The sequence below is a fragment of the Euwallacea similis genome, chromosome 18, assembly GCF_039881205.1.
Source record: "Euwallacea similis isolate ESF13 chromosome 18, ESF131.1, whole genome shotgun sequence".
NCBI classification, from domain to species: Eukaryota; Metazoa; Arthropoda; class Insecta; order Coleoptera; family Curculionidae; genus Euwallacea; species Euwallacea similis.
The window spans coordinates 1,404,641-1,416,041 of NC_089626.1; the positions used below are offsets into that span (position 1 = coordinate 1,404,641).

The following is an 11,401-nucleotide window of genomic DNA, read 5'->3' on the forward strand; positions in this document are numbered from 1 at the left end:
TCAAGAAATGGTATTCAGGTCTTCACTCGGTTTCCACCAACGTTTGCAATTAAACGTTAAAAATTAAATAGTTAATTAAGATGCTGACCTATTTATGTGCACGAGGAAAGAACTCCATTTAATGTTAAAACTTTTTGTAATTAACCTAAAACAATTGAAAAAAGAAAAAACGGGTGATCACGTGACCGTTATTCGAGATTAGATAAAGTAATTAGTTAAATTGGGGAAAAATTGCCTACTTTGGGGCCTTTTATCTCTTTTGAAATTCTAAAGGTTTCGCAAATATCCAGGAAAATCGAATTTAAAAAAATTCAATTTTTTCCAAAATATATTTTTTCTTTTCGGCAACTAACACCAATTTATTTATTTTTTCTACGATCCTGGATTTTTGAAATCGGATCGTACCCTTCTTTTTATTCCCAAATCGGTCACATATGGCGGTGAAAGATTTCGTTAAGCTTTGGGTTAGATTTTGATCTGATATTATTTTCGGGCAATAAACACTTATACGGTCCTGATGTGTAAATTTTCATTTTCGCGCACTTCAGGCGAATAACTTTGCTCCCAGATTAATAAAAGTTAACCCAAATTTCAGGATTTCAACCTACATCCTTATGTTCCCTCCCCTATGTTAATAACTATCATTAAGAAGGAGAAGGGCAGAAACAACTACTCTCAGTGCTAATACCCTTACAGGCATTGAACTATTGTAACTATACTGCTTTTCCCGATTAGGGGATCGTCCCTGAGGAATTTTCCCTTGGGGTAAATGTGTGAGATTTAAGAAATTCCACTAACCCTAATAATTATCACCGGAGATTACACTCCTATGTTGGGACACATTCCACATAACCCATATCCCATGGTTATTTATTATTAAACTCGAACAGTGGTCGCCCTGTATATGCACATTAAGATTTGCATCAAGTACATAATTAGCTACTGAAGTTCATTTGGGGCTTGTAAAATACCATAACATACAACATATTATAAATTCAATCCAATCTCAAGTTGAGCTTTCAGTTATTTCCGCGGCAGAAAGTAAACAAAGTTTGCTTGTTATCGTGGTAACTTTCCACTATTCGTTTTGTACATTTTTAGATACAATCCCAATTAAATCATACCCCTTGAAGTTGAATTTGTTACACGCAGGACACCTAAAATCACGAAGAACTTAATTTAACAAGCGGTGACAGGCCAACAAGAAAAAGACATCATCTTCAAAGCGAGTAAGTATCCATAAATGTCCTTATCGATTCAAGGACAGTATGTAATTACATTGAAAGCTAAACCATTTAATAAACTTCGTATGATATCTCATTTAGTTGGGAGTATCCACTGTAAAAATCCCATCTTCATAAAAACTTCAAAAGATTTTGGCTTAGGCGATATATGTCCATTTCCCTGCCTCTGATCAAAACATCACCCCTGGCGAAAAGCGGATCAAGAATAGAAGTAAAAGCCACCACCTGGGCAGCAAACAAGTTATTTTCCAATCAAGAAATGAGAGTTGGGACGCAGGGCCGGCATAGAGGCTCTAATTACAAAATTGATTTGGATTGAGCCCGAGTCAGATCCCAAGGTGCCGTGCTTTATTAGATCATTGCTTTACTACACAATCCTATTACGGACGTACATCCGGTTCGCTTCGTGCCGGATTTCGATTCTGTTTGCAGTGCAAAAGGAAAAAGGATTCCGAATTATGGAATCCGATTGAAATGAATATGGTATTATGTTAAACGATTTTCATATTAGCCCATGCTATTATCGGCGGGAAACTAGTGATTGATTGCGGTTGCAAAGCCAAAGCATTCGGATTCTGCCATCGAGGATGGCTTTTATGATTTTTAAGCATGAATTAGAGATATTGGCCATGGCAAGATACATGGCAATTTTTTCTATAAGTAATGCGTTAACTACAGCATTAAACCTTATTACCGATAATCGCGATGGTCACCATTAAGACGGTAACGATTGAAATGAAGATACCTCAGTAACCATGCCTGGTACTTCCGTGATGAACGGCCTGGGTTCTAAGACATTCTCTTCGGGATAACCATCCCAAAGTGGGTAGCTCTTTTCGGTATACAAAACAACAAACATTTACTTTAGACAGGATTATATTCAATTATGCGTGATTCTCACGCTTAAAACTGACTTCAACATCCACACAGGACACAGTTTCGTTTCCATCGAAGCCCAACAACCGAGCTCTTATAAATCGCTGTTGGACAGGTAAAAATGTCCAATAATCGGTAAACAATGGAACTTTATTAGCTTTGTATAGAGCCTAAAACAAAAGTGTTAACCTGATAATGAATCCCATATGAACGAACATTATTAATGTTTGGGCAAATTTTCCAGGGCGGGAGTTAATTTAATTACTGATAATTTATCTGGATGGCTCATATCGTACTTCCACACCACAGATTTATAAATTATTGAAAGGGGCTGTGTTAAGAATATACACATGTTTTCAGCCTTTAGAGTGAGTGAATAATAAAATGGAAAGTAACAAAAACAAAGTAATAAAAAAGGGAGGAATATAATTTAACAGTCCGGAATCGGGAAAAACTGTGGGAGCGTGAGGTTTCAAGAGAATCAGAGTTCATCAGTTCGTGAAGAAAAATAAGGAATAGTTAAAACAAATCTTATTTATTTGAAGCAAGGGTGCATAAAATTTATTTAAACGAGTCAATTTAAATTTTAAAACCTGTATTCGCCGCAGGAATAATAAATTTTAATGCGGATAAATCGAAATAATTTGATGGTGAGCCTTAAAAGATTAATTAGTAAACAAATCCATTTAGATCCTTTATGAAAGTTCCAAAGTTTCAGACGCCATAGTCTGAAGACGGAGATTAGGAATAAGTTTTATTTTGATGTTTTAATTACGGATGCACCGCTATAAACGAACGATCTTTTTAAGAGAGTCAAACTTCCTAATTGGCCGTAGAGATTATGGAAAGAATTATATGAAATACTTCCTTTAAGGAGGATGAAAGTTTAATTAAACACTAATATAAAAATTTGGTTACCGGTTTTATGGGACACATCACAGGAGGTACGACGCCTTGCACAAATGTGGACCAAAATTGGTCCTTTTCCAACAGATAAGGACACATGTTATCTATTTTATAGCCCTGCAAGAAATATTCACAGCTGTCCCAACTTTCGGATTCACATTTCCAAAGGTTGAATTCCATCTGAAAGGAAAAGCAGTTAACCATTGTCACGTTAGATGTTTCAAAATCCACAACAGTAATGTTAAAATAATGTAGTGCAGCAGGTTATCGCTTATAAAAACATAGAAAATCATTATCAAGTACAATTTTCTCTTAACATTCTGGTTGGAATTATCGGTAGTCATCTTATTGGACCTTGCATTCTTCAATAAAACCTGATGGCGAACACTATAAAAGGTTTTTGCAACACAGTCTTCCTGAACATTTAGAAGGTTTTAAGCATTACACAAAAAATGTCTTTCATGCATGATAAGGCGCTTCCCACGTTAGTTTAGTCGTACGTCAATATCTGAACAGCTACCCTAACCCTTGGATAGAAAGAGCAGGCCTCCCAGATCACCCGACATGAACCTCGTACATTATTTTTGGGAGGTCACTTCATGTCGTTACTGCATAAAACAGTAATCCAAAAGGAAGGAGATATAAGAAACGGGATATTTGAGTCGTGTGCCATTATTAAACATACTCAAAATTTACTCGAAAGAGTTCACCAATGGCGATACTTCTGTTGTTTGATAATTGTTATTTCGATAGTAAAAATTTAAACTTAAAAACCGTTTTTTTCAGAGAACGGCTGGTTTAACAGCAAATAGTAGGAGTGCCTTTTATCAACAGAACTGAATGAATAATAACTTTTTTTATTCAAAAAATACATACGATAAGCTACAAAAAAGTTGTGGCTATTTAAATTCAGATATAACACGGTATGCGACATCCTCTATCGGTAAACAAAAAACTGGGTAAATATTTGAGTTTCCCATTATCAACTAGCCCAGTTTGCAAAATTTCGTCAAAATTCCATGTTATTGCCCAAAAATAAAATAAAGAAAACCTTTTAAAATAGTAATTTGGATACCCTATATCTCGAGAATTTAGCCCTTACGCGCCCATGTTAACGCAAATTTCTTATAATAAAATTCCTCAATGGCTTACCCATTAAAGTTCGGCTATATGCATGCTTAATTAAACCCTGTACAAAAGCCGGCAATAGAAATCAGCCTTGACAGTAAATTGAACAATTTATTTTGCTATTGCTATTTGATTTCTATTGCTTCAAATGCATCTATTCGGATGGATACACAATAGATTGTAACAAGGAGAGTATTTAAGCATTTTTGGAGAAATTGAATTAAGGTAGTTATAATTAAAACATAATAAATCAAAATTCGAGCTATCGAAGAAATGTTGAGGCAAACTCTAAAGTTGAAACGACACGAATTAAGCCGATAATCTTTGGAATAATTAATAATAGAAATTTCCAGGGAGCCCGCTCTAACGCCGCCATGATTATATTTTAATTATAGAGTTCTGATTAATCCCGCCGAGATCTACAATTTGAGATGTTCATAGGAGAGCTGCAGGCCGGGAGAATGGAGCAATTTTGGATCCGGTATTATTAGGTAGTATCATTCCGAGCGTTACAATCCCATAATAAATCTCCTGGATGTGCTTTCAATTATTTGAAAAAGTACTTACTCCAAAGTGCGTAATTTGTTTTAGGACGATGACTCTTATGCCGAACAAGAAATCGTTGGTCTTGGGACCAGGTTCGAAGGTGAAATCACCCCAATCCATGGAGTAATTTTTAGAATCCTTGCAGTTGGTTATTGCCTGGAGGTGAAGCTTTCTGATCTGAAAACGGAACTCGGTCAAACGCAACAACCTTAAAAGTGGGATTAAGGATTGAGAGCAGCCGACCACATTGAAATTGTTCAGAGACATAACGCTAAAGATAATAAAACCCCAGGCTTTTTCCAATAATTTAAATAATCTCTCGATTTAAATAATAGGGCCATTTTCCCGTTTCAAAGTATGAATAGCGTGGCCATTATCCGTAAAATTCAGGAGGGTAAGCCGCCTAGATATTTTAGAAGGGTGTTAAACTATAAATGGCTCAGCTCGTATGTTTTAGCCCTGAAGAATAATATGATTCGTCTCAATTTTAGTAGCAACAAACTAAGAAATATTACTTACAACGGATGCTGTGCTTTGATAAAAGAAGGGACCTAAAATAAGCGCAGTAACCACCCATGATTTCAACCATTGCCCCCACATTTCAACTAACGTTATAATCGATGCTTCTTTTGATGCTTGTTTTATAAAATGGAATAATTACTGTAGTACAGTAACCAACGTTGCCTATTACGGGGGTTTTGCAGCGACACCTGATTTACAGGCGACCTATAAAGTTTTCACAAGAATTTAGCCCAAAAAGAAGGAGAACCCTTTTTGACCTCTGAAGACTTCGAACAATTACACTTTTAAGGAAAATAAAATCGGTCGTTCGGTTTATCTACTTCGACAACATCGCAAATTTCTTTTAAACTATGTTAATTGCAGTGAATATCTACGACGAATCAGTACATTTACTTCCTGTGCACATATGACCAGTGAGAGATATAAAAGCGATAAAATAATTATTTAATAACGGAACATAGATGATTATGGATATGGACTATTACCTCAAATTTGCTACAGGACATACACATTTTTGGCTGTTAAATTCGCATCCTCATGTTAGAAAAACATTTAATGAATATACAAAAGTTTTTTCCTTTCCTTCTTTCTACTCTCTCGTTTCTTTCAAACCAGTAGGAAGATGACAGTCACAAATAGAACTTAACGATTTTTAAGACCTTTAAATAGCAAGCAAACTAGCCCGAACTAACCTGAAACGTCCATCGACTGAACAATGGAGACCCCATCAAGGTGCCAGAACAGCACCTCTCATTAAATGATGGAGTGTAGATCTCTATGGAGCCTCAATTCTTCGGTACATCGCAGAGCTCCAGACCCCCAATTCATCCAGTTTCTAGGTGTCCCGAAACTGTTGTAGGTGGCCAAAATAACACTCGATACCGGCATATACTAACAAATTAGTATTTTTTAAATAAAACTTTATTAAATAAACAAACACACTGTACCTTCGAAACTATACTGCCAAGGAACGTCGTATATTAGAACTTTCTATCTTAAAATGATGCCAGCAATCACCCCCTGAAGTTTGTGGAAGTACTTCAGAATCACCCCGTATGAACAGGTTTTGAATCCTTTGAGACCTTTTCAATTCCTTTAATTTCTGGATCTCCATTACTTTCGACCGAGTTCTAGATAGAAGTATTCGCAGACAGGAACATTATTTCCGCAAGTTTCATAGAACGCGAATAGCTCATTAAATAAATTATTGGTAACATTTTTCTCCTTCCGCTATTGATTACACCGGAGGGTCGTTCTGGTTTCTTTCTTGCCAATTCGTTTTGTATCGATTGCGGAAACGAGCTTAAGGACCTTAATGGCACAGTTTAATTTAAATTATGGTATTTATCTCTAAATTAAATCTCTCTCGATAAGGTGGATTTGCACCTTATTATATTCACTTGAAAGTGGGGCTTGCCGTAACGAATTGCTGACGCTTCTGAAAACATTTCCTAGTTTTCCTTTTTTCTTTGTAGAACTAAGTAGTATTCGATAAAGGAAATCAACGCCCTTAAGCGTAGCATTTTAAAGAATACAGAAAAATCCTCTTAGAAATAAAAGAGTAATAGCTCACTGGGATAAATCGGGGTTTCTCCATTTGTTAAAGCGCAAATGTTTAAATAATGCAAAAGATCTTGCGACGGGATTCATTAGAGGCGGCGCGGGAATATCAGGAAAACGTCGTTTTAAGATTTTACGAATATCCAGGAGTCTCTAAATGTTGGAGATAAGCCCCCGAATAACGATTTGTCTTAGGATGGCATGTAAATAGTTAGGAGGATAAGTAATGAGCAAGTGATTACCCACCAATCTGGAGAATGGGCTGCCGCACAACCCCTTCAAGGATTTGCTAGTTAAGATTTATGAATTGTTTAAGGGATTAAGCAACGTGCGCTACCTACCTCCAGACTTTATGAAATTGCTTGTTATGTTTACCTATTTATTCTTATTATTCAATATAGACCTCCAGTACACAGCTTTAAATTGATGATGCAGTTAACGACGATAAATAATAATTTAATTGGACAACAAATATTGAATTTTACTCCAACAAAAAAGTGAGCGTTTATAATGATGCAGAGAAAAGTGATGCCTACTGCTTCTTTCGCAGCATCTCGACACGAGCGTAGCATCCGATTGGAGTCGGCGCAAATCTGTCAAGCATGCTTAGCTACTAGATCACTCTGGCTAATAGAGAATCACGTTCTCTGCCTGATGCTCTATGGAGGCTGTTCACTTGTTCCGAACACACCAAGCATCAATGTCCAACGCGATGATTTTACATTTGTTGATGTTAGTACATATTTTAAACTAAAAGCTTTCACCGGAGGATGTCGAACTTCATCTAGGGGAAACTTAAAACTAAAAAGGCCTTTTTCGGAAAATTATTATTCTCCGTTACAAACACCCCGGCATAAACACGATTAGGAATCCAGCAACGAAGTTACACGAACTTAATGCCCCACCTATATAGATAAAGCCAACTCCACACTGGTTTCTACTTTGACGTTAAGCCTGGGGATTATTCATAACTTTGAAGTTAGCTTCTAACTCGAGTTTAAGGGAAAGTTTTTGCTTTGGCTGCCTAGAATGTAATTTTATTAATTTGCTTGCATCTTGCAACCTATATATAAGTTCTAAGGCTTGTCGCTAACGAATTATTCTGGGTTAGAACGCTACGGCTCAGTCGTTCAAGGTTTTGATAGGCTTAGAGTTTAGGTTTCGGTTTTTATGGCACTTTAGACGGAACTAGTTTTCAGGAGATGAGATCAGGCTGACAAAAATTAAGTGTTTTGTAATATACCAAACTGAGAACATTAATATACAGGGTGTCTCAGAAAGACTAGTGCAAATGAGTATTGGGTGCTAGGGGGTAAAGCAATAAAATGATTCAGCTAAACTTGTTTCGTGCAGAAGTTGCCTGTTTTCGTTGTACAGGGTGTTAGAGAAGCTTTCTGAATTATATGAATTGGGAACAAATCTCACAGTTCGTGATTTCCACACCTGACATTGTTCCTTGGAGCTATCCTATCAACTAGCTTGAAACAGATATTTGAAATAAATTTATCGAAGCCAAAAACTCCCTTAGGAGTAATTACAAGGATGTAAATCAAGAACTATGAGATTCATCCCCAATTTCCAGAGTTAAAAAAATTGCTTTGACACCCTGTAGAATGAAAGCAAGAAACTTCAGTTCGAGGCAAGTTTAGCTGCGTCGCTCTTTTTTTACCATCTAGCAGCCAATACTCATTGGTACCTGGGGCACCATTGGTTTCTGGGGCATCTTGTGTACTCGAGAGAAGGACGCATCGTTTCTGTACAGTCAAAGGTGTCATGGCGATACATTCACCACTACACTCGTAGGCCATTGCAAAATCGAACGGAATTCATTAAAAGAATAAAACATGTTTCTACTAATTGCGCCAGAATTGTCAACAATTTTATCGGTAATCTGAAAATAATACTGTTGCTAGAACAAAATAAATAAGACATATGACTTGTAGCGTAAACCGGAGATTAAATCATTTAACAGTGCGTATTCGTCGAAGACAGAACAAGTACCACTACCTCTATTCATAATGTCGTGTCCGGTTCCTAATAGAAAAATTGGAATTATAGGCAGGTACGCTTGTTTTCATTTATATGTATTTTTAAAACAGCCAACAGAGCTTTCCTACGACACTGCACTACTTTCAAGTTTCGTGCTAGCACGTCAGCGATGGCATTAATTTAAATTATCCTGCTAATTGGGGAAATAATAGTCTCTAAAAGTTCCTCCCAAAGTGGCTTCTTCACGACTAGATCTATGCTGCCATCTAGCATGGGGTAGGACGGCCTGTATCGATTTTCAAGAGGGGTTGAATGTTCATGGGGTTTGAGTCATGTCCAAATCACCATGATGAAAAATAAGTTAATCATGCATTTTTGATATAGTAACTGTTGCCAAGTTCAGCATCCTGGAAACCTATTTATATTCGTCAAAAATAGCTTTGTATTTTCAACACACTTTAAGTACAAATATAATTAGAAGCACTTTATGAGACATAATAACATGTTTTATCTGCCAGTGAAAGCAAAATATTTTAGTTTGCATTAAGTTCAACTGAATTAGATAAGGCAGATAATTACGATTATTTATATAGCTCCTTACAGATATTACTTAACGAATTCAATTTCGCAAGTTATAAATAGCTGTAGCAATACCTTTCAAGATTTTTAAGGGTGTGGTCTCCTCGAGTCGTTGAGAGCATCCTGGAAAGACCTTTCTCCCCCTCGTGCCAAAGCTGAGGTTCAAATTGTTGTCTCCGATAGTGATAATTAGAATTAGTCTTGTCCATCGGTCTACTAATTATGTCCTCTCCCCTAAAAGGCGCCCCTGTACAAGAACTTGTACTCTTCGTGAAATTCTCCCTCAAGCCACCTCGTTGCCTTTTATTCCAGAGTGAAACGGCATCCACAATATCCTAATATCCGTTCCCTGGTCAATCTTGTTCAAAATCAGTTCTCCAATTTTCAAAAGCTGCATAGTCCGCTTTCGTCCTAATCCCCAATCCAGTTATCCTTTGAATGACGCTCTTTGACCGTGAGGTTATTAACACGGCTCTCACACATGCACCCAGTTCTATCGAGTTTACTTCAATATATTATATATGATCATGACTTCAGCTGAGCATATTGAGGTGTCGTGGACACATCTTCTGTATGTCTATGTGTTCTTCTCCCGATCGGGTACCCCCAAAGTCACTGTGCCCTGCCGCTGGATCTAAAGACGCAACATAAAGAGTCGATTGCAATTCCTCAATACTTTCAGTGGCCTCATAGGAAGATCATGGGCAATGCTGTTTGCTTCCCAAGGATACAAAGTGCACATTTACGACGTCCTTCCTGAACAGATCCAGGCCGCCCTTAGTGACATCCAGGAGCAACTGAATACTTTGGAAAAGTCCGGTTTGCTCAGAGGCAAACTGACTGCTGAGCAGCAGTTCGCATGTATTAAAGGTAAGTTAAAAACTAATTTTAATTTAAAAAACTGTATTGTTGTTTTGTTGCGTCAATAACAGTTTGATGTAATTTAATATTTGGGTGCACATGGTGAACGGTTTGACCAACTGAAAATTAGAAAAAAACTTGCGAAACAACAGCAAAAATCATTACTCACCATTAATCAACCGTATATAGGCGTGAAGTGTTAGTACTTTTTAGGTATTACCAGCCTAGTAGATACTGTCAAGGACGCCCTATTTATTCAAGAATGCGTCCCAGAAAAGCTGGAGCTGAAACGTAAAGTATGGAAAGGTATAGATGACATTGCGGGATTCGACACCATATTCTCCAGTTCAACTTCAACATTTTTACCTTCAACTTTTAGCGACCATTTAACCCATAAGTAAACATTCTAAGAATATATTCGCAAGTTTTATAATTATCTATTTCTTCATGTAAAGAGAAAACATCATTGTATCCCATCCCATCAATCCACCATACTACGTTCCGTTAGTAGAGATTGTGCCTGCTCCATGGACTTTACCGAAAGTCGCGAAGAAGACCAGGGAAATTATGGAGGAAATTGGGCAAACCCCTGTGTCGTTTTCAAGGGAAATTGCCGGTTTCGCTGTCAACAGAATCCAGTAAGATGAATTTATAACAAAAGCGCGCATATTTGCCAAAAGAGTCATTAAAAGATGTTCTTTGGCACTTTTATCAATCATATCCAAACAAATCAATTTTTCCTTACAGATATGCAATCTTGAATGAAACGTGGCACTTAGTCAACGATGGAGTTCTGGATGTCAAAGACATAGACAAAGTTATGTCTGACGGTCTCGGCATGCGCTACGCTTTTCTGGGCATTCTTGAGACCACCCACTTGAACGCTGAAGGTTTCATAAAATACTGTGAATCCTACTCCAAAACGATGTATTCGGTGAGCAGCGGCTTTAAATCTACACCAAAGTTTGAAGGCCCTCAAGTTGAAGAAATTGCTAAACAGTTGGAGGTCGATACTCCTTTAGATAAATTGAAGGCTAGAAGGGAGTGGAGGGATAAATGCCTTACGAAGTTAAGTGAGTTAAAGAAAGAGATGGATAAAGAATGGAAGGAAATTTGTCAATAGTTTCAGGAATGGTTTAAATAAATTGCTATTGGAATATTTAAAATAAAAACATATATTACTTAAAGTG

At 37.0% G+C, this 11,401-nt stretch overlaps 2 protein-coding genes across 2 annotated transcripts; one reads left to right on the top strand and one right to left on the bottom strand.

The window, feature by feature from the left end:
- Positions 1-2,128: 2,128 nt before the first annotated feature.
- On the bottom strand, positions 2,129-8,590 carry LOC136414832 (uncharacterized). Its single transcript, XM_066399048.1, has 5 exons — positions 8,452-8,590; positions 5,220-5,335; positions 4,722-4,877; positions 3,039-3,206; positions 2,129-2,290 (listed from the first exon to the last, which is right to left on the bottom strand). Exons 1-5 carry the CDS (start codon positions 8,588-8,590, stop codon positions 2,129-2,131), a joined length of 741 nt encoding a protein of 246 aa, XP_066255145.1.
- A 94-nt stretch (positions 8,591-8,684) lies between these two features.
- Positions 8,685-11,398, top strand: Had1 (beta Hydroxy acid dehydrogenase 1). The gene is made up of 5 exons (XM_066398902.1): positions 8,685-8,844; positions 10,033-10,220; positions 10,425-10,608; positions 10,667-10,849; positions 10,959-11,398. The coding sequence occupies exons 1-5, from the start codon at positions 8,801-8,803 to the stop codon at positions 11,332-11,334; spliced, it is 975 nt and encodes a 324-aa protein (XP_066254999.1). The 5' UTR covers positions 8,685-8,800; the 3' UTR covers positions 11,335-11,398.
- The last annotated feature ends 3 nt before the right edge of the window (positions 11,399-11,401 follow it).